This window comes from Grammomys surdaster, unplaced genomic scaffold (genome assembly GCF_004785775.1).
Source record: "Grammomys surdaster isolate TR1022 unplaced genomic scaffold, NIH_TR_1.0 126051, whole genome shotgun sequence".
NCBI classification, from domain to species: domain Eukaryota; kingdom Metazoa; phylum Chordata; class Mammalia; order Rodentia; family Muridae; genus Grammomys; species Grammomys surdaster.
This window is the reverse complement of record NW_021620862.1, coordinates 3,722,897-3,747,472: the sequence shown is the minus strand read 5'-3', so window position 1 is coordinate 3,747,472 and position 24,576 is coordinate 3,722,897. Positions and strand designations below refer to the sequence as shown.

Sequence of the window (24,576 nt, the reverse complement as noted above, 5' to 3'; positions counted from 1 at the left end):
CTAGGAGGAGAGAGAGGTAGAGGAGGGAACATGGAGTCGGATATTCGAGTATCTCCGCCAGTCAAAGACAGTTGGTATATCTAGGTTGGGTATTGAGTTACACTTCTGATTGTATGGGCATCTGATTGTATGAGCATTACCAAACTTATAAAGCCTTTGATTAACATTTTTTAAAAAGTTACTATTAAAAAAAAAAAAGATGAGGAGGGAGGGTGATGGAATACATGTGACAGGAAATTAGATGAGGAAACTAGCTGGAGCAAGAAAGGGAAGGGCAGAGGGAAACACATCAGAACTCTAATGACACATGTATGAGGATGCTGTACTTTGTTAAAAATAAATAAATAAATAAATAAATAAATAAATAAATAAATAAAAAGATATTTGATACTTACAGTACTCCTGGTACTAAAAATGGAATAATCTGGGCTATTCATGTAGTATCTGTGGAGGAAAAGGCAGGATGCGAATATTAGCATCAGTTTCTCCTTGACATATGAGAGATTCTACACATGGTCAGGGGATACCCAGGCTTCCAGGAGCTCTTTCCTCTCTGGGAGGCGAACCTAAAGCTAAAAGTAAGGTCAGTGACTGCTACCCATCAGTCTGGCAAGTCGGGGTTTGCTTAGTTCAGGAGGCATTAAAATGGCATGAGAGGTTAGTCCCCTTCCTTATTTTTTTTTTTTTGATTTTGAAACAGGATCTTACTACATGGCCCTGATTCATCTGGAAATCACTATGTAGCCCAGGCTAGCCTCAAATTCCTGGTAAACCAAGTGCTTCACTCCCCTGAGTGTTTAGATTCCTGCCTCACTCCCCTGAGTGCTTGGATCCCAGGCTCCCACTAGCCATACTCATTTCATATATTCAGTAGAACAAATGCTACCGGATATATTACACTTGACTCCTTCACTTCATGCACTCAGCTAGAATTTACAAAATCAAAGACTGGAGTTTAGTAACCAGTACTTTTCATCTTAGAACACTAGAAATAAAACTTTTAAGTCCTTGTTCATGATCATTTTTATACTATTCACTATCCAGGATACCTTAATTTTAGCATAACTTGCCCATCTCAAGAGGCATTGTGGACGAGAAATGTAACATAAGCCACTGTGTACCTGTAACTAAGTAAACATTGTCAAGTAATCGCAAAGAATAAAATCAGAGAAAAATCATTTCCATACTATAATCAACCCCAAATGTAATCCCTGTAAAAGACTCATCAGTAAGGTATTTTTACATTCTTTTTACTAATTCCTTGAAATCTGATGTATGTATTACATTTAAAATCCATCTCAGTTTGAAATGTATTTCAAAAGTTCACAGGTCACAAGTGGCTGGAGAAGCTCATAAGACTGTAGAGAATATTTTTTATGTCTGTATGGACGTGACACCTGTCAATAATTAATTAATTAATTAATTAAGCCTATGGCTTAATCAGGGAGTAGGTGGAACGTCCAGGAGGCAGAAACAATTCTGGGATAGAGAAGGCTAGGCAGCACTGAAGATTGCCCTGGAAGATGTGATGAGAGGGACGCATGGTGCCTGAGCCCAGGCAACCAGTCTCATGGCAGAATGTAAATAAGAGCAAATGGGTTCATTTAAGTTAGGATCTAGTCAGAGAAGAGCCTAGCTACATGGACAAGGTATTGGTAAATATATTTTGAGTCTGAGTCTTAATTCTGGGAGCATGGGCCTGGGAGGTTGGACCAGACCTAACTTCTATATTTTTTTCTGCGTTCCTTCTGTTTGATGATCTATTTCACATCTACCCTGCATATTAACTGTCATTGGAATGTGTCCACTCCTAAAATTTTAAGTCAGAAACGTTTTTCCTGTGTGTAGGTGCTTCAGGATGTCTTGTGCACTCAGACGGTCTTGTGTGTATTCAGATACGGGTTTCTGTGCCCTGAGATCTGGTCGCAGTCCCAACATGGGCACAGTCACATTTATTAATCTCCTGTCTTTATGCTGTGTAAAGAATGCTCTCCAATTATCTGTGATTGGTTAATAAATAGCTGATGAGCCAATGACAGGGCAGAGGAGATAGGAAGGCTGGACTTCCAATTCCCAGCCAGAATCACACACACACACACACACACACACACACACACACACACACACACAGTAGTAGGTGCTATAAGGGAGGTGAACATCAGCATTCATCTCCCTCTGGTTTCAAAACGTATCTAGGGACTAGAGAGATAGCCAAGGGGTCAAGAGCATGGATTGCTCTTCTAGAGGAATGGGTTGAGATTCTCAGCACCACATGGTGGCTCACAAGTGTATTTAACTCTACTTCCAAGAGTATCTGGCATCTCCTTTTGGCCTCCTCAGGCACTGCACACATATAGTGCACAGAGATTCATGCAGGCAAAAAACCCACATATGATAGATAGATAGATAGATAGATAGATAGATAGATAGATAGATATAACATTTCAAAAATAGATCTAGATTACATGATTACGTGGAAAAAGGAACCTAGGAATATTCGTCTCCACTGCATAAAGAATTCATCAAAAGACAGAATTATAGCAATTGGGACATCGCAATTAGTTGTATTTGAAATTTCAGAATCAGACAATGCTCTATTTCATTAAAAAGCACCAGTATCTGGTCTACAGAGTGAGTTCCAGGACAGCCAGAACTACACAGAGAAACCCTGTTTCGAAAAACCAAAAAAAAAAAAAAAAAAAAAAAAAGCACCAGTATTCTGATAAGCTAAGTAGAGCAGGTTGGCACTACGGAAGTCCGGTCCTGGAAAGGAGCTAAGACTAAAAATGTGGGTTGGTTGTTTGAACTAAGATGGGATACAGATGAAAATCAATAGCTGGGTCTAGATCAAGTCACTTTCAGTTACATTTTTTTTTGTTTTTGTTTTTTTAGAGACAGGGTTTCTCTGTGTAGCCCTGGCTGTCCTGGAACTCACTCTGTAGACCAGGCTGGCCTCGAACTCAGAAATCTGCCTGCCTCTGCCTCCTCTGCCTCCCAAGTGCTGGAATTAGAGGTGTGTGCCACCACTGCCAGGCTCAGTTACATTCTCTAAGGACAAAACCAGATGGAAGGTCCTTGTAGTGCCGACTGAAACTGGCTTTTTGGGGAATTTGACTGTTTTTCTCTCTCCTGACTTTTAGCTCATTAACCTATTGACTCTGGTCAGGTAAGAGGGGGACATTATCACCTCCGTTTTGGTTCATTCTGTTTGGCCCAGCACAAGAGCGCATGTCCAAACTAAAGCTTCCCGTGAATTTTATTTAACAAAAATGGTAAAAAATACAATGCTAGTGGTGGAAAGAACTCCAGTCAGGAAAGAATTTCAGCTACACAAGACATCTTTCAAAATAGCTAACACCGAAACAGTTTGAAATCCATCTTGTTAAATTTTGGGGAATCTATTGTTTATCTTTTCCCAGTGCCTTTTGAACCTATGGCCTCACGCATGTCTAGCAGTAAGCTATCCCCCTAGACCCTAAATTTTAGCCTTTAAAAAAATATTAGGGCTGGGTAGGTACTCGCCTTGCAAGCAGGAGGACCTGAGTTCAATACCAGGAGCCCACATAATCAGAAGTCAGGCATCCTGATACATGATTCTAACCTCACTAGAGGTTACACATTAGAGGTCACTGGATAGCTAGCCTGACCAAGATGGCGAGTCCCAGGCCAGTGAGAAAACCTGTCACAAAATAGAAGTAGACAATGGCTAAGGATGGTGGCACTTGTTTTCAATCTCAGGACTTTGGAGGCAAGGACAGATGTATCTCTGTGAGTTTGAGACCAGCCTAGTCTACAGAGTGGTTTCCACTCTATCCAGGGCTTCACAGTGAGACCCTGTCTCTAAATAATCAATGAATCAATCAAATGAAACAGTGGGCAATGCCTAAGGCGCAATGGCACTAACTTCACTCTCCAGGTCAATACTTCGTATGGGAATCCTATTTCCTTACATTTACACGGCATTTCTGATTTACCCAGCACTCTTTCCCAATCACACTGCTTCAGCCCTGACACACACACACAGAGGCGGTGCAGAGGGGGAGGGGGATCAAGAGAAACATGGAGAAGGGAGAGACGCTTGAGCATTCCTTTACTCATGAATAAACCAGGAATGACTAACTGTAACTGTATCTCACAGTATATCAAATTTTATCATATAACCATACCCAGAGTGCTTTCCTCTAGTAGGGCAAAGGTGTCAGTAGATATAGCACAGATTTTATTGCTAGAAAACTTAGCGCCCTACAGTCAGCAGAGATTCATTGCATTTGCTGAGCTACTGAAACATTAAGACTGCATTAGACTCACAAAACTCGTTATCTTCTCTGTGAAAGAAAAAAAGGCTTACTACGTTTTCAGAGCACAGTGCCTTCGCTCTTTCTCACTGATATCTCCATAATGGCTACTGCTTCTAATATTTAATTTAGAAATTTTAAGATTAAAAGAAACAAAACAAACCAACATGTATTGCGTCTTATATTTCCGTACACCACATGTATGCAATGTCCACAGAGGACAGAAGAGGGTGCCAAATCTTCTGTCACCGAAGTTAGATTGTAGTAAGCCAGTGAGTGCTCTTAACTACTGAGCCATCTCTCCAGCTCTTGTATTTGATTTTTAATTCAGACTTTATTTTTAAACAGAGTCTAACTATAAGCCCAAGTTCGCTTTGAATTGTTGGCCCCTTGAATGCTGGAATTCACATGTACCAACTCACACAATACATCTCTTAGGGGGAAAAAAAAACAAACCTTTCTCCTTGTAAAAAAAACTTACAATTGTTTGATTTCTTTTTTGTTGTTTGTGGTTTTGATTTTTTGATACAGGGTTTCTCTGTGTAGCTCTAGTTGTCCTGGAACTCTCTGTAGACCAGGCTGGCCTCGAACTCAAAGATCCTCCCAAGTGCTAGGATTAAACTAGCTTGGCACATGCCTGGCTCATTTGTTTGAATCCTTGTTGGCCTTGTTAAAGGTTAATGGGGGGGGGGAATTCTTATTTTTATATAGCATATTTGATGAATATAGTTTTCTGGTTTACTGTGCTTTCTTTTTTCCCCCAAGACACGGTTTCTCTGTACAGCCCTGGCTGTCCTTGGAGCTCCCTCTGTAGACCAGGATGGCCTCCAAGCCACAGAGATCGGCCTGCCTCTGCTTCCAGAGTGCTGGAATTAAAGACATGAGCCATCACTGTCCTGCTTAAGGTGCATTTTAACCCATGTAAAATCTAAAATATTTTGATATCCCTTTCGAGGTAGTGATTACTGAATACTGAACCATCACACCTGCTTTAAAGACCTCTCAGAACTTCATAACATCTTCAGTATCTAAATCAATACTTTATATAGAAATTAATTTCTTTACGTTTATACAGTATTTTAGGAAAAGTCACTCTGCTTCAACTCCTTAATATAAGTCAGAAGTAATGCCCCCTTCCCTGGCCATCTCTCGTTCTACTTTAGGGAGAAACAAGGGTACAGGTACAGGAGGAACTTAAGAATTCATCTGAGAAGGGAAAGCTGGGCTTCAATATTCAGCAGCAAATGGAAAAGAAAAAGAATAGTGTACGGTGGGATATGCTCAATATGCTCAAAATAACACACACACACACACACACACACACACACACACACACATTCCATCTGTCTATAATTTTCTTTTAAATGATCAAAGGCAGCAGCAACATGAAGGTACCATCGCCCTTCTGCAGAACAGCGTTTCAGAGGGCTGACCATCAACTCATCTCCAAAGACTCCCAGAGGGAGCTCAGGCCATCTTCTGGGGATCTGGGAACCAAGCAGGAGGGGGGGCTACGGGGGGGGGGATGCGGGGGGAGGTCTTCAAGGCCAGTGGCCCGGGATGCATCTTTCTACCTCCACAGAGCTGAGACGCAGCAGCTCAGCCACAGCAGCAGCACCGCTGCCACCTGCCGGGATAACATGGCACCAACTCCTCCTCTAAGTAACAGTTTCTGCAGTGCCTACAGAGCTGGCACGCTCCCGGGGCTACCGTTGGCCTGTGCACTGTGCACATGCAGGGACGGATAGTGTAAGTGCGCGTGCGCCCAGGGAGTCTCCTGGCTTACTCTGAAAGATAGCTGCTGGGTCAACTCGTGAACCCAGTTTTCATTACAAAAACTCAATCTTGAAAAATCCGAGGTTATCTAATAAAGGAGAAATTATAAATGATTTTCGTTTTGTTTTTCTATGTAGTCTTCTGTAGCTCAGATCAGCCTCCAACTCTGTGTAGCCGAGGATGGCCTTGAACTCAGGACCTGAAGCAGTAACCAAGCTACTTACTGGCTTGCTCCCCGAGGCTTGTTCAGCTTCCTTTCTTATACAACTCAGGACAACCTGGCCAGGAATGGCACCAGCCAGATGGCACCAGCCACAGTGAGCTGGGCCCTCTCATACCAACCAAGGGGATGCTTCAAACACTTGCTGATAGATCAACCTTACGGAGTTACTTCCTCAATAGAGATTACCTCTTCCCAGATGCCTCTAGTTTGTGTCAAGTTGACAAAAGTTAATCAGGGCAAGTAACTAATAAAATGTTATATCTAATTTTAAAAATAGAAAAAAAATTATTTTTCTTGTTTTCAAGGGGAAAAATGAACAGAAATGAATAGTCGTGGCTGTTCTGCAATTAAAAATCAAATACACATGATAGCATTTTTGCTGTCAAAGGCTTTGTAGTCTTGTTATAAAATTGAGACAAACTCAGTTATCACATATAGCAATATGATTTACTCCATGTTGAGGAACAATTGAATCTTCACTGTCTGAATCATCACTCTAAGCAGGAAACACAGCCTACATCGCTAGCAATGAAGGCACACCAAGCCAGTTTAATTCACAAAGGTTAGTGTTAGGGAAAGTGTGCACTGCTGTATTCTTCTTATCGACTGAATTCTATCTCTGAAGAGACTGTTCTGCGATGTGTTAATCCCAAAGATGGGAGGAGAAAAACCACCGACCCAAATCATCACCGCCAATTTCATTAAAGCAGGCAACTAATTAAAGCAAGTTTTTTTATTTGTATACATTGTCTCCCCTCCCCCAAAGGAGGGGTGGGAGAGGTTAGTGTTGGGCATTAGGAAGACAAGGTTTTATAGAGCTTGGGTAAGGGGGTTACCAAATGGGGGATCTGGTGGACAAAACAGGTGGCGTTACTCAAGCAGAAAATAAGCATAACAAGTAATAAGCTAGTCCTAAGGACCTCCAGGAACAATGACATGGTTGTAAGGTGGGCAGAATCGGGTAGTCATAGGTTTGCAAGACAGTTAGTTATTTTCTGAAATAAAGACATGGCTGCTGTTTCCTGGAACATGCAGTACAGAACCATTTGAAGTTAAGGTTACAGGTCGGGCCTAGCCCTATCTTTGAGAAACACAAGTGTAACCATAAACAGGAATAAGCTTCCTTTGTCTTTACTATAAGATGACTTTAAGAGGCTGGTGAGATGGTTCAGTGGTTAAGATCACAGCAACCATCTAAAAGGGGATCTGGCGCTCTCTACTGGCATGAAGGTATGTGTGCATAGCAGAGCCCTCACATTACTCACATTAAAAAACAACAACAACAACAACAAAAAGATGGCCTTTAAGCCTAAAATGGAGGCAGGCTGGCTCATCAAAGGTACATTGTGCAGGCTTACAGGTGTAGAAAGCAGTGCTAGTGGAGAGAAAACACGGATCAAAGGGATCCTGTCACACCTAGGACTTAAGGCATAGTTCATTAGCCACTTAACTACTTTATTTGTAGAGCGTAAGTGCCAGCAGTTCTGGTTGAAATGACAGAAGGGAAAGTAGAAGGCCTTGAGCAGCTTCAGACAGTATAACACTATTACTTGTGAGGAAAAGCTGCAGAGGGTTTCCTGTAAGGGTCAGAGTGTATTCACTTACAAGCTGGGGTTGTTACAGGGCGGAACGTGGATGAGAGGTTGTCTTAGTTAGTGTTTTACTGCTGTGAACACACACCATGACCACGACAATTCTTATAAATGACAATTGGGGCTGGCTTACAGGTTCAGAGGTTCAGTCCATTATCATCGAGGCAGGAACATGGCAGCATCCAGGCAGGCATGGTGCAGGAGGAGCTGAGAGTTCTACATCTTCATCTGGAGGCTGCTAGCAGAATGCTGACTTCCAGGCAGCTAGGGTGGGGAGTTCCCTACCCACTTCCCTTCTTCCCCTTGCTGTGGGCCCCTCTCAGGATGAGGCCTTAAAGCCCAATCCACACACCTACTCTAATAAGGCCATACCTTATTATTACCTATTCCAACAGGTGTACACCTTCTAATAGTGCCGCTCCCTGGACGGAGCATAAACAAACCATCACATTCCCTGGCCCCCATAGGCTTACTCAAACACATGAGTCTTTGGGGGCCATACCTAAACATAGAACAATGCAAAACTACATTTATTCTCACTTTAAAGGTCCCCATAGTCTATAGCAGTGTCAACAAAGTTAAAAGTTCAAATGTCATAGTCTCTTCTGAGAGTCATCCAATCACTTAATCCCCAAAGCAAGACAGGAAGCCAGCTGGGCAAACTCCAAACTCTGCATCTCCATGTCTGACGTCAAAGCAGTCTTCAGATCTCCAACTCCTTTTTCATCTTTGCTGACTGCAACAACTTCTTTCTCCTGGACTGGTTCCACTCCCTGTTAGCAGCTTTCCTCAGCAGAGAGACCACGGCTCTGGCATCTCGCTTATCTTGATGTCTCCGAGGTAATTTCAATGTTACAGTTTCTTGTTTCAGTGTCTGGGATCCACCCATGATCTTCTGGGCTCCTCCAAAGGGCTGGTGTCACTTCTCCAGCTCAGTCTGTAGCACTCTAAGCTCAGGTTGATCCAAGATGTAGATTGCCCTGGTGATGTTTGTATTTTGATGCTAATTCTGCTTCCCCTTGAGGGGCTTCCTTGGACTAGGATTGAATGACTTACTTAGGTGACTCCATGTGAACCTTCTCCCCATTTTAATTTGTAAAATAAAGGATAGGGCCAGTGGTTGAACAGTGGAAAGGAAGGTGTAGCTGAAAGTTTAGAGAGAGGGAGAGAGAAGAGGAGAGATGAGGAAAGGAAGGAGAAAGGAATACAGAAGAAGAGGAGGAGGAAGAAAAATGGCACAGAAGCCCGAGCCCTAAAGAAACTGCAAGTTGCAAGGGATCTTGTAGATGGGAACACAGTAGTGCAGTGGTGGATCTGCCCAGTCTAGGCACACAGCTTGTATTCATATTAATTGAGTTGTGTTTTCCTTGCAAAGGCTTATTTGGGTTTAGATTTACAGCATCAGATCCACTCCACTGTTCCCGCCATTCATGGTGATCATCCCATGGTATTGGCATCTCCAATAGTCTGTGGTCTACTGCTAACTAGGCTTTACAATTAGCCTCTCATAAGTTCTCTTCATGGTGCCAAGCCTCAACTCCTTTACATGACCCCTTCAGTCCTGGGCCATCAACTGTAACTGAGGCTGCACCTTCACCAATGACCTTCCATGGCTTCTCACAGTGCCAAGCCTCAGCTGCTCTTCATGATCCCTTCAGGCCTTCAAAACCAGTACCACCTGGGTGACTTCTATACATTACTATATCCAGTTGCAGCATGAGGTACAGCCTTGGCTATCTCTGCAACACAGCTTCTTTGTTCTCTCAGAAAACACTTCCCAGAAGACTTCACCTCAGTTCTTCTTTTTTTTTTAACTGATTATTTTATTTATTTACATTTCAAAGGTTGTTCCCCTCTGAAAACTCTCTATCCCATTCCCCCTCCCCACCCCCTTCCTCTATGAGGGTGCTCCTCCACCCACCAGCTCCGGTCTCACCACCCTAGCATCCCACTATGCTGAGGCATCCAGCCATCACAGGACCAAGGGCCTCCCCTCCCACTAATGCCAGATAAGGCCATCTTCTGCTACATATGCAGCTGAAGCCATGGGTCCCTTCATGTGTAGTCTGGTTAGTGGTTTAGTCCCTGGGCACTTTGGGGGTTCCGGTTAGTTGATATTTTTATTCTTCCTATGGGTTGTAAACCCCTTCTGCTCCTTCAGTCCTTCCCCTCAGTTTGATGGTTGCCTGCGAGCATCCTCATCTGTATTGGCCAGGCTCTGCCAGAGCTTCTCAAATGACAGCTATACCAGGCTCCTGTCAGCAAGTGCTTGGCATCAGCAATAGTGTCTGGATTTGGCGTCTGCAGATGGAAGGATTCCTACGTGGGGCAGTCTCTGGATGGCCTTTCCTTCAGTCTCTGCTGCACTCTTTGTCCCTGCATTTTCTTTAGACAGGAACAATTCTGGGCTAAAATTTTTGAGATGGATGTATGGCCTCATCCCTCCACTGGGGGCCGTGCCTATCCACTGGATATGGTCTCTACAGGTTCTCTCTCCCTTTTGTTGGGTATTTTGGCTAATCTCATGCCTGTTGGATCCTGGAAACCTCTTGCTTTCCTGGCATCTGAGACTTTCTAGTGGCTACCCACAGTTCCCCATCCACCACTGCAACACACCTCCATTCAATTTCCTGACCCTCTGTACTCCTCCCCTGTCTCCTTCCACACCTGATCCTGCTCCCCTTTTCCCCTCACCTCCTCTTTCCCTCCCACATCCTCCCTCCCTCTACCTCCCCTGATTATTTGTTCTCCCTTCTAAGAAGCACTAAAACATTCACACTTTGATCTTCCTTCTTCTCAAGCTTCATATGGTCTGTGAGTTGTACTGTAGGTATTCAAAGCATTTGGTATAATATTCACTTCTCAGTGAGTGCATACCATGTGTGTTCTTTTGTGACTGGGTTACCTCACACAGGATGATATTTTCTAGTTCCATCCATTTGCCTGGGAATTCCATGAAGTCACTGTTTTTAATAGCTGAGTAGTACTCCATTGTGTAAAGGAACCACATTTTCTGTATCCATTCCTCTTTTGAGGGATATCTGGGTTGTTTCCAGCTTCTGGCTATTATAAATAAGGCTGCTATGTACATGGTAGAGCACATGCCCTTGTTGCATGTTGGAGCATCTTTTGGGTATATTTCCAGTCAGTAGTGGTGTAGCTGATGTCCTGAGGTAGAACTATTTCCAGTTTCTGAGGAACTGCCAGTTCAGAGTGGTTGTACCAGCTTCCAATCCCACCAGCAATGGAGGAGTGTTCCTCTTTCTATGGATCCTAACTAGTATCTGTTGTCACTTGAGGTTTTTTTTTTAATAATTTATTTATTTTTTCTCAAATCGTAATTTATTCACACAGGGGTTATAAACACAGAAAGGCAGGATGTGGGGAAGGGGATGACACTGGAGTGTGGGTGTTCGGGGGAATACAGATATCTTTCAGAACCGGGTATCAGGTGGGTGAAGGTTCAGGGGACAGGTCACTATGACTCTGCCTATGATTCACTTGTCTTTATCTAAGTTGGTATTGTCTGCCAAGGCTACCTATTTACAAGGTCTATGACTACTTGGGCTGGTAAATTTCCACAAAAGCTGCCTGTTTACAGTAGCTTATAGCCATCTGTTTCATGTTTTTCCACAGAGACCCTAGACTTTGTGTTAGTATACATGTATGACAGGCCTATTGCTGATTTTAGGCCTATGGCTGATTTTAGGCCTTCAGTGTGTAAGTAGGGATGCCCCTGACATCTCCTCCCTTCTCTAAGTATAGAAGGGCTGTGGTGATTCTAAACTTGTGAAGACGGGGATAGAGGCCTGAGCTCCAGTAATTGAAGGGGACCTTGTAATGGCTCCAGTCCCCCTGTCTTTGTCCAGTAAGGAATGAGGGCCATACCCATCCCAATGTCTTTTTCCTGGAGAGGGGATACTTTTGACATCAACCCCTATGCAGTCAGGCTTGTCCCTCAGGGAATCCAGAGAGATATTTTTAAGTTTTATTTATATTCCCTTGCAGTGCTTAGCCTCGCAGCCTAAGCAAGAATTCAAATCGCCAGTCAGAGGGGGTTCTGGGTGGCCCCTCTCTGTTTGGTCTAGGGGCGGAAGTCCCCTCTTTTAGGTTGGGTGGAGATGGGTTTTGGGAGCATCCTGTATGAAGTAACAACCTCATCTTGAGTCTCGTGGTCCTCCATAGCTAACTTATGATAATGTTACTGAATAGGTTTTGCTACCAAATTATTTATCTGTTGTTTCACAGAGTTAGTCAGCCTATTTGAAGCCCAGAGACCAGCAGAAATAAGCAAAAAGAACCCAAATAATGGTCCCAAGATGAGAGGAAGTAGGGTTGACGACCTTGGAGAGGCTGAAAACCAATTCTTGTACCAGCATTCATCTGTCTCTTTCTCTCTCTGACTTTTCTCAGGGCCTTCACTGACCTTTTTCATGTTCTCTTTAACCCTCCCTATCTTGTCTATATAAAGGCAACATTCTTCTTTAAGGGCTGTACACAGTCAAGAGCTGTACACAGCCTTTTCTATTGTAATAGAGTAAATCAAGTCCAATAAGGATCTTTGCGACTTTTGGAGGTCTCTTCAGACAGCGAAACGAGGGATTACTTCAGATTAGTGATGTCAGTCTCTAGTTGTTTGATGTTCTTGTCAATGGCCCATCGAAGGTCTGAGTAGTATAAGTTCGGAGGCCAGCATCTGGATTAGAACTTCTAACAGCAGACATCATGGGTGATTCATTTTTATCTAGAAAGGAAAAAGAAGGGAATTCTCAGGGAGATTTCTCTTCCCTGGATGTAAATTGTTATTCATCTTATTTATGGTTGGGCCTGGCTTTGTGGGGGTATCTATTTATTTCACTAATCTTTTTGGTAGCCAGTTAGCTGTGCCTTCTGTGGTATCAAACAGGCATATCAATCCTCCGCCCCGTAAGGGAACTGGGTCTGGGCCATTCCGTTTAAGGGTAAGAGGGTCCTTCCCCATATCTGTGGCATAGTTTGTGTTGGTCTCATGGTGCCAGAGGCAGTCAGCAGCAGATTTGCCATGAGCTTTCAGCTTTAGAGAGATAAAAGTGAACAAAGCATGATGGAGAGTATTTCAGGGGGACTCCTTTTGTGGGGGTACCGTTCCCCCTCTTTTGTTTTTAAAGCCAATTTTTCAGACTTCTTGTAAAATCAGGGCAGAAGTGCCAACAGTCACTCCTTCCACACTCAGAGAGTCATGAAGACCCTATTTAAAGAAATATAAATCTATATTAATAATCTTTAATCAAAGGACTGTTATGGCACCGCCGACAACTAATCAGACTATATAATATATCTATTAGTAATAGCTTCTACTTTTTGTGAGATTACTTCTCTTTTGTCAATTAATTGTTGAGGAAAATTAGGGTTTACATCTCTCTTGAGAATATTAAACAGAGACTTAAATTCTTTTGTGGAGAGCTTAAAATAAGATCTTAGCCAATTAGTATCTCCTAGAAACTTTTGAAAATAGTTTGAAATAAGTAAACTCACTCTCTCTCTCTCTCTCTCTCTCACCCTTTATCTGTTTTTTTTATTGGATATTTTATGTATTTACCTTTCAATGTTATCTCTTCTCCCATTCTCCCCCAAGACCCCTTATCCCATACCCCCTCCTCCTATTTTTATAAGGGTGTGCTCCAAACATCCTCCCAGTCCCATCTCCCTGCTCTCCAATTCCCCAACAATAGGGAATCCAAACTTTCGGGGATCATGGCCCTCCACTTCCACTGATGTCTGACAAGGTCACCCTCAATTACCTATACAGGTGGTGACATGAGTCCCTCCCTTTGTGCTCTCTGACTGGCGGTTTTAGACTTTGGGAGCTCCGGTTGAAACTTTTGATACTCCTTCTAGAAAGGACCAAAGCACCCACACTTTGGTCTTCCTTCTTCTTCTCGAGTTTCATGTGGTCTATACCTTGAGTCTTAGGTATTGTGAGCTTTTGGGCTAATATCCACTTATCAGTGAGTGCATACCATATATGTTCTTTTGAGATTGGGTCACCTCACTCAAGATGATATTTTCCAGCTCCATCCATTTGCCTAAGAATTTCATGAACTCATTGTTTTTTTTTTTTGTTTTGTTGTTTTTTTGGTTTTTTGGTTTTTTGGTTTTTTGAGACAGGGTTTCTCTGTGTAGCCCTGGCTGTCCCGGAACTCACTCTGTAGACCTGGCTAGCCTTGAACTCTCGAACTCAGAAATCCGCCTGCCTCTGCCTCCCAAGTGCTGGGATTAAAGGCGTGCGCACTCATTGTTTTTAATAGCTGAGTAGTACTCCATTGTATAGATGTACCACATTTTCTGCATCCATTCTTCTGTTGAAGGGCATCTGGGTTCTTTCCAACTTCTGGCTATTATAAATGAGGCTGCTATGAACATAGTGGAGCATGTGTCCCTGTTGTATGTTGAAACATCTTTTGAGTATATGCCCAGGAGTGGTATAGCTGGGTCCTCAGGTAACGCTATGTTCAATTTTCTGAGATACCGCCAGACTGCTTTCCTTTTTTTTTTTTTTTTTTTTTTTTTTTTTGGTTTTTCAAGACAGGGTTTCTCTGTGTAGTTCTGGCTGTCCTGGAACTCATTCTGTAGACCAGGCTGGCCTCGAACTCAGAAATCCGCCTGCTTCTGTCTCCCAAGTGCTGGGATTAAAGGCTTGCGCCACCACTGCTCGGCCAGACTGCTTTCCATAGTAGTTGTATCAGTTTACAATCCCACCAACAGTGGAGGAGTGTTCCTCTTTCTCCACATCCTCGCCAACATCTGCTGTCACCTGTGTTTTTGATCTTAGCCATTCTGACTGGTGTGAGGTGGAATCTCAGTGTTGTTTTCATTTGCATTTACCTGATGACTAGGGATGCTGAACACTTCTTTAGTTGCTTCTCAACAATTCGAGCTTCCTCAGTTGAGACTTCTTTGTTCAGCTCTGTGCTTCATTTTTTAATAGGGTTCTTTGATTGTCTAGAGTCTAATTTCTTCAATTCTTTGTAAACCTTAGATATTAGCCCTTTATCAGATGTAGGATTGGTGAAGATCTTTTCCCAGTCTGTTGGTTGCCACTTTGTCCTATTGACTGTGTCCTTTGCTTTACAGAAGCTTTGCAGTTTTATGAGGTCCCATTTGTCAATTCTTGGTCTTAGAGTGCAAGCCATTGGTGTTCTGTTCAGGAACTTTTCTCCTGTGCCCATCTTTTCCAGGATTTTCCCCAATTTCTCTTCTATTAGTTTCAGTGTAGCTGGTTTTAGGTGGAGGTCCTTGATCCACTTGGAGTTGAGCTTTGTACAAGGAGATAAGTATGGATCAATTTGCATTCTTCTACATGCTGACCTCCAGTTGCTCCAGCACCATTTGTTGAAAATGCTGTCTTTTTTCCACTGGACAGTTTTAGCTCCTTTGTCAAAGATCAAGTGACCATAGGTATGGGAGTTCATTTCTGGGTCTTCTATTCTATTCCATTGATCTTCCTGCCTGTCTCTGTTCCAATACCACACAGTTTTTATCACTATTGCTCTGTAGTACAGCTTGAAGTCAGGGATGGTGAATCCCCCAGAAGTTCTTTTATTGCTGAGAGTAGTTTTCGCTATCCTGGGTTTTTTGTTATTCCAAATGAATTTTAAGATGCTCTTTCTATCTCTGTGAAGAATTGAGTGGGAATTTTGATGGGGATTGCACTAAATCTGTAGATGGCTTTTGGCAAAATAGCCATTTTTACTATATTAATCCTTCCAATCCATGAGCATGGGAGATCTTTCCATCTTCTGAGATCTGCTTCAATTTCTTTCTTCAGGGGCTTGAAGTTCATGTCATACAGGTCTTTTACTTGCTTGGTTAGGTTCACACCAAGGTATTTTATATTATCTGTGACTATTGTGAAGGGTGTCATTTCCATAATTTCTTTCTCAGCCAGTTTATCTTTTGAGTAGAGGAAGGCTACTGATTTGCTTGAGTTAAATTTATATCCAGCCACTCTGCTAAAGTTGTTTATCAGGTTTAGGAGTTGTCTGGTGGAAGTTTTGGGGTCACTTAAATATACTATCATATCATCTGCAAATAGTGAGATTTCGACTTCTTCCTTTCCAATTTGTATCCCTTTGACCTCCTTGTGTTGCCTAATTGCTCTGGTTAGGACTTCCAGTACTATATTGAATAAGTAGGGGGCGAGTGGGCAGCCTTGTCTAGTCCCTGATTTTAGTGGGATTGCTTCAAGTTTCTCTCTATTTAGTTTGATGCTGGCTACTGGTTTGCTGTATATTGCTTTTACTATGTTTAGGTATGGACCTTGAATTCCTGATCTTTCCAAGACTTTTATCATGAAGGGATGTTGAATTTTGTCAAATGCTTTCTCAGCATCTAGTGATATGATCATGTGTCTTTTTTTTTTTCCTTTGAGTTTGTTTATATAGTGGATTACATTGATGGATTTCCGTATATTGAACCATCCCTGCATTCCTGGGATAAAACCTACTTGATCATGATGGATGATTGTTTTGATGTGTTCTTGGATTCAGTTCGCTAGAATTTTGTTCAGTATTTTTGCATCGATATTCATAAGAGAGATTGGTCTGAAGTTCTCTTTTTTTGTTGGGTCTTTGTGTGGTTTAGGTATGAGCGTAATTGTGGCTTCATAGAACGAATTGGGTAGTGTTCCTTCTGTTTCTATTTTGTGGAATAGTTTGAAAGAATTGGTATTAGGTCTTCCTTGAAGGTCTGATAGAATTCTGCACTAAAACTGTCTGGTCTCGGACTTTTCTTTGGGGGGGGGACTTTTAATGACTGCTTCTATTTCTTTTGGGGTTATGGGACTGTTTAGATGGTTTATCTGATCCTGATTTAACATTGGTAACTGGTATTTGTCTAGAAAATTGTCCATTTCATCCAGATTTTCCAATTTTGTTGAGTATAGGCTTTTGTAGTAGGATCTGATGATTTTTTTTAATTTCGTCAGTTTCTGTTGTTTTGTCACCCTTTTCAGTTCTGATTGTATTAATTTGGATACTGTCTCTCTGCCCTCTAGCTAAGGGTTTATCTATCTTGTTGATTTTCTCAAAGAACCAGCTCCTGGTTTTATTGATTCTTTGGATAGTTCTTTTTGTTTCTATTTGGTTGATTTCAGCCCTGAGTTTGATTATTTCCTGCCATCTACTCCTCTTGTGTGTATTAACTTCTTTTTGTTCTAGGGCTTTCAGATGGGTTGTCAAGCTGCTAGTGTATGCTCCCTCCAGTTTCTTTTTGCAGGCACTTAGAGCTATGAATGTTCCTCTTAGCACTGCTTTCATTGTATCCCATAGGTTTTGGTATGATGTGTCATCATTTTCATTAAATTCTAAAAAGTTTTTAATTTCTTTCTTTATTTCTTCCCTGACCAGATTATCAATGAGTAGGGTGTTGTTCAGTTTCCATGTGAATGTGGGCTTTCCACATTTTGTCATTTTTGAAGACCAGCCTTAGACCATGGTGATCTGATAGGATGCAGGTGATTATTTCAATTTTTTTGTATCTGTTGAGGCCTGTCTTGTGCCCAATTATATGGTCTATTTTGGAAAAGGTACCATGAGGTGCTGAGAAAAAGGTATATTCTTTTGCTTTAGGGTGAAATGTTCTATAGACATCTGTTAATTCCATCTGGTTCATAGCTTCTGTTAGTTTCACTGTATCTCTATTTAGTTTCTGTTTCCATGATCTATCCATTGCTGAGAGTTGGGTGTTGAAGTCTCCCACTATTATTGTGTGAGGTGCAATGTGTGCTTTGAGCTTTAGTAAGGTTTCTTTTATGAAAGTGGGTGCTCTTGTATTTGGTGCATAGATATTCAGAATTGAGAGTTCATGTTGGTTGACTTTTCCTTTGACAAGTATGAAATGTCCTTCCTTATCCTTTTTGATAGCTTTAAGTTGAAAGTCGATTTTATTTGATATTAGAATGGCTACTCCAGCTTGTTTCTTAGGGCCATTTGCTTGAAAGACTGTTTTCCAACCTTTTACTCTAAGGTAGTGTCTGCCTTTGTCACTGAGGTGGGTTTCCTGTAAACAGCAAAAAGCTGGGTTCTGTTTGCATATCCAGTCCATTAGCTTATGCCTTTTTATTGGGGAATTGAATCCACTGATGTTAAGTGATATTAAGGAGAGGGTGTTGTTGCTTCCTGTCATTTTTGCTAATAGTGGAGACATCGTTTGAATGGTTATCTTCTTTTGGGTTTGATGGAAAAGGATTATTTTCTTGATCTTTCTAGGGTATGATTGCCCTCCTTGTATTGGAGCTTTCCTGCTATTATCCTTTGTAGTGCTGGATTTGTGGAAAGATACTGTGTAAATTCGGTTTTGTTGTGGAATATCTTGGTTTCTCCGTCTATGGTAATTGAGAGTTTTGCTGGGTATAGTAGCCTGGGCTGGCATTTATGTTCTCTCAGGGTGTGTATGACGTTTGTCCAGGATCTTCTGGCTTTTATAGTATCTGGTGAGAAGTCAGGTGTAATTCTGATAGGTTTGCCTTTATATGTTACTTGGCCTTTTCCCCTTACTGCTTTTAAAATTCTTTCTTTGTTTTGTGCATTTTGTGTCTTGACTATTATGTGACGGGAGGTATTTCTTTTTTGATCTAGTCTATTTGGCATTCTGTAGGCTTCTCGTATGATTATGGGTATCTCATTCCTTAGGTTAGGGAAGTTTTCTTCTATAATTTTTTTTTTTTTGAGACAGGGTTTCTCTTTATAGCCTGGGCTGTCCTGGAACTCACTCTGTAGACCAGGCTGGCCTGGAACTCAGAAATCTACCTGCCTCTGCCTCCCAAGTGCTGGGATTAAAGGCGTGTGCCACCACTGCCCAGCTCTTCTATAATTTTGTTGAAGATATTTATTGGCCCTTTAAGTTGGGAATCTTCACTCTCTTCTATACCTATTATCCTTAGGTTTGGTCTTCTCATTGTGTCCTGAATTTCTTGGATGTTTTGTGTTAAGAACTTTTTGCATTTTGTGTTTTCTTTGACAGTTGTGTCAATATTTCCTATGATATCTTCTGCACCTGAGACTCTTTCTTCTATCTCTTGTATTCTGTTGGTGATGCTTGTGTCTATGACTCCTGATTTCTTTCTTAGGTTTTCTATCTCCAGGGTAGTCTCCCTTTGTGTTTTCTTTATTGTTTCTACTTCCATTTTTATGTCCTGGATGGTTTTGTTCAATTCCTTCATCTGTTTGTGTTTTCTTGTAATTCTTTAAAGGATTTTTGTGTTTTTTTAAGGGCTTCTTCCTGTTTACCTGTGTTCACCTCAAGTTTTTTGATAGTGTTACTTATGTCCTTCTTAAAGTCCTCTATCATCATCATTAGAAGTGAGTTTAGATCTGGTTCTTGCTTTCCTGGTGATATGGGGAGTTCAGGACTGTCTAATGTGGGAGAACTAGGTTCTGATGATGGCAAGTACCTTGGGTTGCTGATGCTTGTGTTCTTGCGCTTGCCTTTCGCAATCTGTATCTCCTTTGTGCTATCTGTGCTGTCTCTGACTGGAGCCTGTCTTTCCTATTATTTAGGTTGTGTCAGAACTGTTTGGGATGGGTTTTGCTGCTGGGGTTAGAGCTGAGGCCCAATATCTGCTCAGTGCTCAGGTGGAAACCAGAAGGGGCCCATGCTCTGGGCCAGGAGTGAATTCCTGGGTGCCAGTGGGTCCCAGCTACTCCCTGTTTGGGACAGGTGTTGCAGCCTCCTTGCCTAGGATACTGCTTGGGTTAGAGCTCCTGAGAGCCCCGCTTCCTCTGGGTTCTGTGAGATTGGGTGCAGAGCTGACTCCCGGGATCGGCCGAGTGCTCAGGCCCAGACCGGAAGGAACCCGCGCTCCAGGCCAGAAGTGAATTCCTGGGTCCCAGTAGGTCCGGGTTACTCCTTGTTTGGGGCAAGTGTTGCCGTTTCCTTACCTGAGATGCTGCCCGAGTTAAAGCTCCTGGGAGGCTCTCTTTCTCTCGGTTTTCTGAAGTTGGGTACAGAGCTGCCGCCTGAGACCTGTTCTATGCTCGGGCCCAGGCCGGAAGTCGTCATCACTTGAGTTTTTGATCTTAGCCATTATGAGTGATGTGAGATGCAATCTCAGGGTTGTTTTGATTTGTATTTCTCTAAATGACTAAGGATGTTGAACATTTCTTTAGATGCTTCTCAGTCATTTAAGATTCCTCAGTTGAGAATTCTTTATTTAGCTCTGTATCCCATTTTTTTTTTATAGGGTTATTTGGTTGTCTGGAGTCTAACTTCTTGAGTTCTTTGTATATATTAGATATTAGCTCTCTATTGGATGTAGGATTAGTAAAGATCTTTCCCCAATCTGTGTGCTGCTGTTTTGTCCTATTGACAGTGTCCTTTGTCTTACAGATGCTTTTCAATTTTATGAGATCCCATTTGTCAATAGTTAATCTTAGAGCCTGAGTCCTTGGTGTTCTGTTCAGGAAATTTTCCCCTGTGATGGAAATATCTCCCATGCTCATGGATTGGCAGGATTAACAGAGTAAATGGCCATCTTCCCAAAAGCAATCTACAGATTCAATGTAATTCCCATCAAAACTCCAATTCAATTCTTCACTGAGATAGAAAGAGCAATTCTCAACTTTATCTGGAATAACAAAAAAGCTCAGTGTCTTGAAAACATTTTTTTTTTTTTTTTGGTTTTTCGAGACAGGGTTTCTCTGTGTATCCCTGGCTGTCCTGGAACTCACTCTGTAGACCAGGCTGGCCTCAAACTCAGAAATCCACCTGCCTCTGCCTCCCAAGTGCTGGGATTAAAGGCATGCGCCACCACTGCCTGGCAACAATTTTCAACAATAAAGAGAACTTGTGGGGGAGTCACCATCCCTGACCTCAAGCTGTACTACAGAGCAATAGTGGTAAAAATTGCATGGTACTGGTACAGAGACAGACAGATATATCAATGGAATAGAATTGAAGACTCAGAAATAAACCCACATACCTATGGTCACCTGATCTGTTACCCTGGCCCTCAAGGATTCAATGAGACCCTAGGGAAGGGAGTGAAAGAATGAAGGGACAAGAGACACAAAGAATTCAAGCAAGTCTGGAGTTCTGATCAAACTCTGAAACTTTAATTTTGGGGGCAAGTTATAAAGACACAAACGGGAAGTTTGGGCGAGGTCAGTGTTTAGGGCTGTCCCACTATTGAATCATAAGACCATCCCACTGTCATATCTTTATTGCCTCAGACCATCGAACTGTCATAAATGGCTCCCAGGGAATGCCAGACGTTCTTTAAGTTCCTGAGACCTGAGACTTGAGAACATTCTTTCTTAAACTTGTATTGACTGGGTTTCCCAGAACAGCAGGTAATTTCCTGGGCTTCGCTCCTGGCAATCTGTGACAAAGAAGCCAATATCATCCAATGGAAAAAAGATAGCACATTCAACAAATGGTGCTGGTTCAAGTGGTGGTCGGCTTGTAGAAGAATACAAATTGACCCATCCTTATCTCCTTGTGCAAAGTTCCTCAAGTCCGAGTGGATCAAGGACCTCTACATAAAACCAGATACACTGAATCTAACAGAAGAGAAAGCAGGAAAGAGCCTCAAACACATAGACACTTGTCTCTTCTAAATCACAGCTAATTTCTTAGCTCCAGTTTAAACAGTATCAACTGTCCTAGTATTCTCTTCCATTTTTCACTCTAAAGCCAGAGCCACATGACTGAAGCTGCTGAGTTCTGCTGCTTGCTAGGGCTGGAACATGGCCCCCCTTGTTCTAGTACATTATCACCAGCTTTCTGTTTTCCAACTCCTTCACTGCTGGAGCTTGACTGTCCTGGAACTTGCTTTGCAGACTAACTTTGAACTCAGAGATCTGCATTTGTTTCTCCTAAGCACTGGGATTAAAGGTGTGGGCCACCAAGCTTGGATTTAAGTTTTTCTTCACTTAGAACTTGCTCTGTTCTAGGCTGGCCTTGAACTCAGAGATCTGTTTGGCTTTGCCTCTTGGGATTAAACGTTTATACCACCCATGCCTGGACCTAAATTTAGCTGAGTGGGGTCTTGCCCTAAGGTCACTACTCCCTTAATTCAATTTAATATCCTTGAACACAGGATTTGGCTTCATTTCACTTCCTGGAGACCCTTTAAAATTCAAACCATGTATTTTATACTTTTCCGTTCTCAGCTTGCTACACTTGTTTAAAATGCTCTTCATGAAACTTAACCAGAGAACAAAGTCTATGATGATAGTTTCTGAGACTTCAGTGCAATTAATTAATCAGTGCAATTGATCTGGGTCTCTTCCTCTTAGCCTCAGGCAGACTCTTCAGACAAGGGCAAGAAGTAGCCACGCTCTTCACCAAAATACCACAAAACAGTCTCTAGGCCACATTTTGAAATTCTCCACAGAAACCTCTTGGGCCAGGTCCACACAATTCGAATCACTCTCAGTTACAAAGTCTTCCATATTCCTCCCTTCTAGGGTGGCCCACTAAGCCCCATTTAAAGCATTCTACTGCTTTTAAAATCCTAAATCCCAAAATCTACATTCTTCCGAACAAAAGTATGGTCAGGAATACCCAACTCTTGGTACCAACTTCTGTCTTAGTTTGGGTTTTACTGATGTGAACAGACCACTCCACTGGGCTGAGCATATACAAATCATCACAGAGTTGGTGGCCAGGGGATTGTTGATAGGTTTCATCTTTTGGCCTTCAGATTGGCCTTTGTAGGAACTTCTAAGTCAGTAGTCAACGATGTTAGGTGATGAGCTATTCTGGACGGCCAGTCATGATCAGGCCTTAGAGGCATGTGGCAAGAATCTAGGAAAACAAATGACCTTAGTTTTCTAGTGCTCATTCCTGTGGTTTCAAGGCAGTTGATACAGCTTAACCAACGTGGAGAAACTTTTCAAATGGCTAAAATAGCCACCAGGGGGCAGAAATCAGAACCAGGAGAACAGTAGTAGTAAAATCACCTTTCATGTCCCCATTGGTGATCTTGCCTCACTGTGTTGCCTGTGCCCAGAAGTCTTAGTGTACAGAAGGCTCTCAGTGGTATGATGAGACCTGGACAGGCACAGTAAGGACTTCTTATTATGATCACACCCAAAACCCTGCCGACCACAGAACTGAAGCGGAGACTGGTCTGGTTAGTAGTGCATAGGAGAGCTATGCAATGCTAAACTGGGCTTTATGGACTCTCAGATATCAGGACAGTATACCCACACTGGGAGACAGTACCCAGAATATGACTCTATGCCATGTGTATTTGTTTGTAATGGTGAGTATTAATCATAGGTCTTTTTAAAAAAAAAAAAAAGATTTTTTTTTATTTGTTTCATGTATGTGGATACACTGTCACTGTCTTCAAACACACCAGAAGAGGGCATTGGATGCACACTACAGATGGTTGTGAGCCATCATTGAGATGACAAATCTTTTAAGTTCAAACTTCATTTTAGGGAACCTGACCTAAGTTTGAACTCAGGTACCTAGCATTAGTTTTTGAGTTGCCCCCGAGCCTAGTTGCAGTCTCTAGGCTAATCCCCAACAAGACCGGTTTCCAGGTTACACTCTCAACAAGACCAGTGTCTCCAGCAAACCTGCACCCCAGGTTACAACTCCACCCCATGCCTAATGACCACCAATGCAGAGGGGTGCAGAAGTTAAGTTTATGACTCCCAGCACCAGCCAATTATGTTAAAGATCACAGGAGCTTTCCAATTAGACGCTTACACGTGTATTCTTGCTACTTACTATAAAGCCTTGCCCTGATAGACATTCAGGGCTCCCCCACCACCAAAACAGTCCAGCGTGACTATGGTTCTTTGGGGAGCCCAAGCTAGCTCGAATAGAAAAAAGATCCTGCTGTGAGCTGCATCAGATCGGCTCCTGTCTGTTTTCTTTTTTGGGATCACTAACTTTTCCCTGGCACAATACCATGTGGTTGCTGGGAATTGAACCCAGGACTTCTGGAACAGCAGTCAATGCTCTTAACTGCTGAGCCATCTCTCTAGGCCCCTAAATCCTAGGTCTTACCTGTGCTAGTAAGCAGTCACCTCTATACACCAGTGAGCTACATCTTTTATTACTAGTCTTTTTCCAAAGCAATTATTTTCTTTACCAACATTTACTGTCACAGGTGGTTTGGGTTGCAGTGAAGATATTAGCTGAGGGCTGGAGAAGGAGCTCAGCGTTAGGAGCGCGTGCTGCCCTTCCAGAGCTTTTGGATTCCCTTCTTTGCACCTATTACCTCAGTGCTTCTCAACCTCCCTAACACTGCAACCCTTTCATACAGTTCTTCATGTTGTGGTGACTCTACCTCCCAACCATAAAATTACTTCATTGCTATTTCATAACTGTAACTTTCCTCCTGTTATGAATCGTCATGTAAATACCTGACAGGACACCGGATATGCAATCCCTGTGAAAGGGTTGGTTGGCTCCTAAAGGGTTCTCAACAGCTGAGAGCAGCTGTAGTTTCAGATGTCTTACAATCACCTGTTGCTCCAGCTCCCAGGGATCTGATGCCCTCTGCTGGCCTTCAGCCAGCCAGCCAGCCAGCCAGCCAGCCACACACCACAGTATATGACCTCATACACACAAATGATATAAATAAGTAAATAAGTACATAGATAAGCCCACTTTAGATAGATGATGGGCATATTCTGGAGTCAGTCACCATTGAAACACTGAGAACAGTACATACAGAAATACCTAGGCT

The 24,576-nt window shown here is 42.4% G+C and overlaps 1 protein-coding gene across 1 annotated transcript in view; it reads right to left on the bottom strand.

The window, feature by feature from the left end:
- Positions 1-6,060, bottom strand: part of Catspere (catsper channel auxiliary subunit epsilon) — a 132,251-nt gene extending 126,191 nt beyond the window's left edge. Inside the window, exons 1-2 of the mRNA XM_028755266.1 lie at positions 5,870-6,060; positions 396-444 (exon numbers count right to left, since the gene is read on the bottom strand). Of these exons, the coding sequence (XP_028611099.1) occupies positions 396-444; positions 5,870-5,937 (117 nt within the window). The 5' untranslated portion in view covers positions 5,938-6,060. The remainder of the gene's footprint in view (positions 1-395; positions 445-5,869) is intronic.
- Between the last annotated feature and the right edge of the window lie 18,516 nt (positions 6,061-24,576).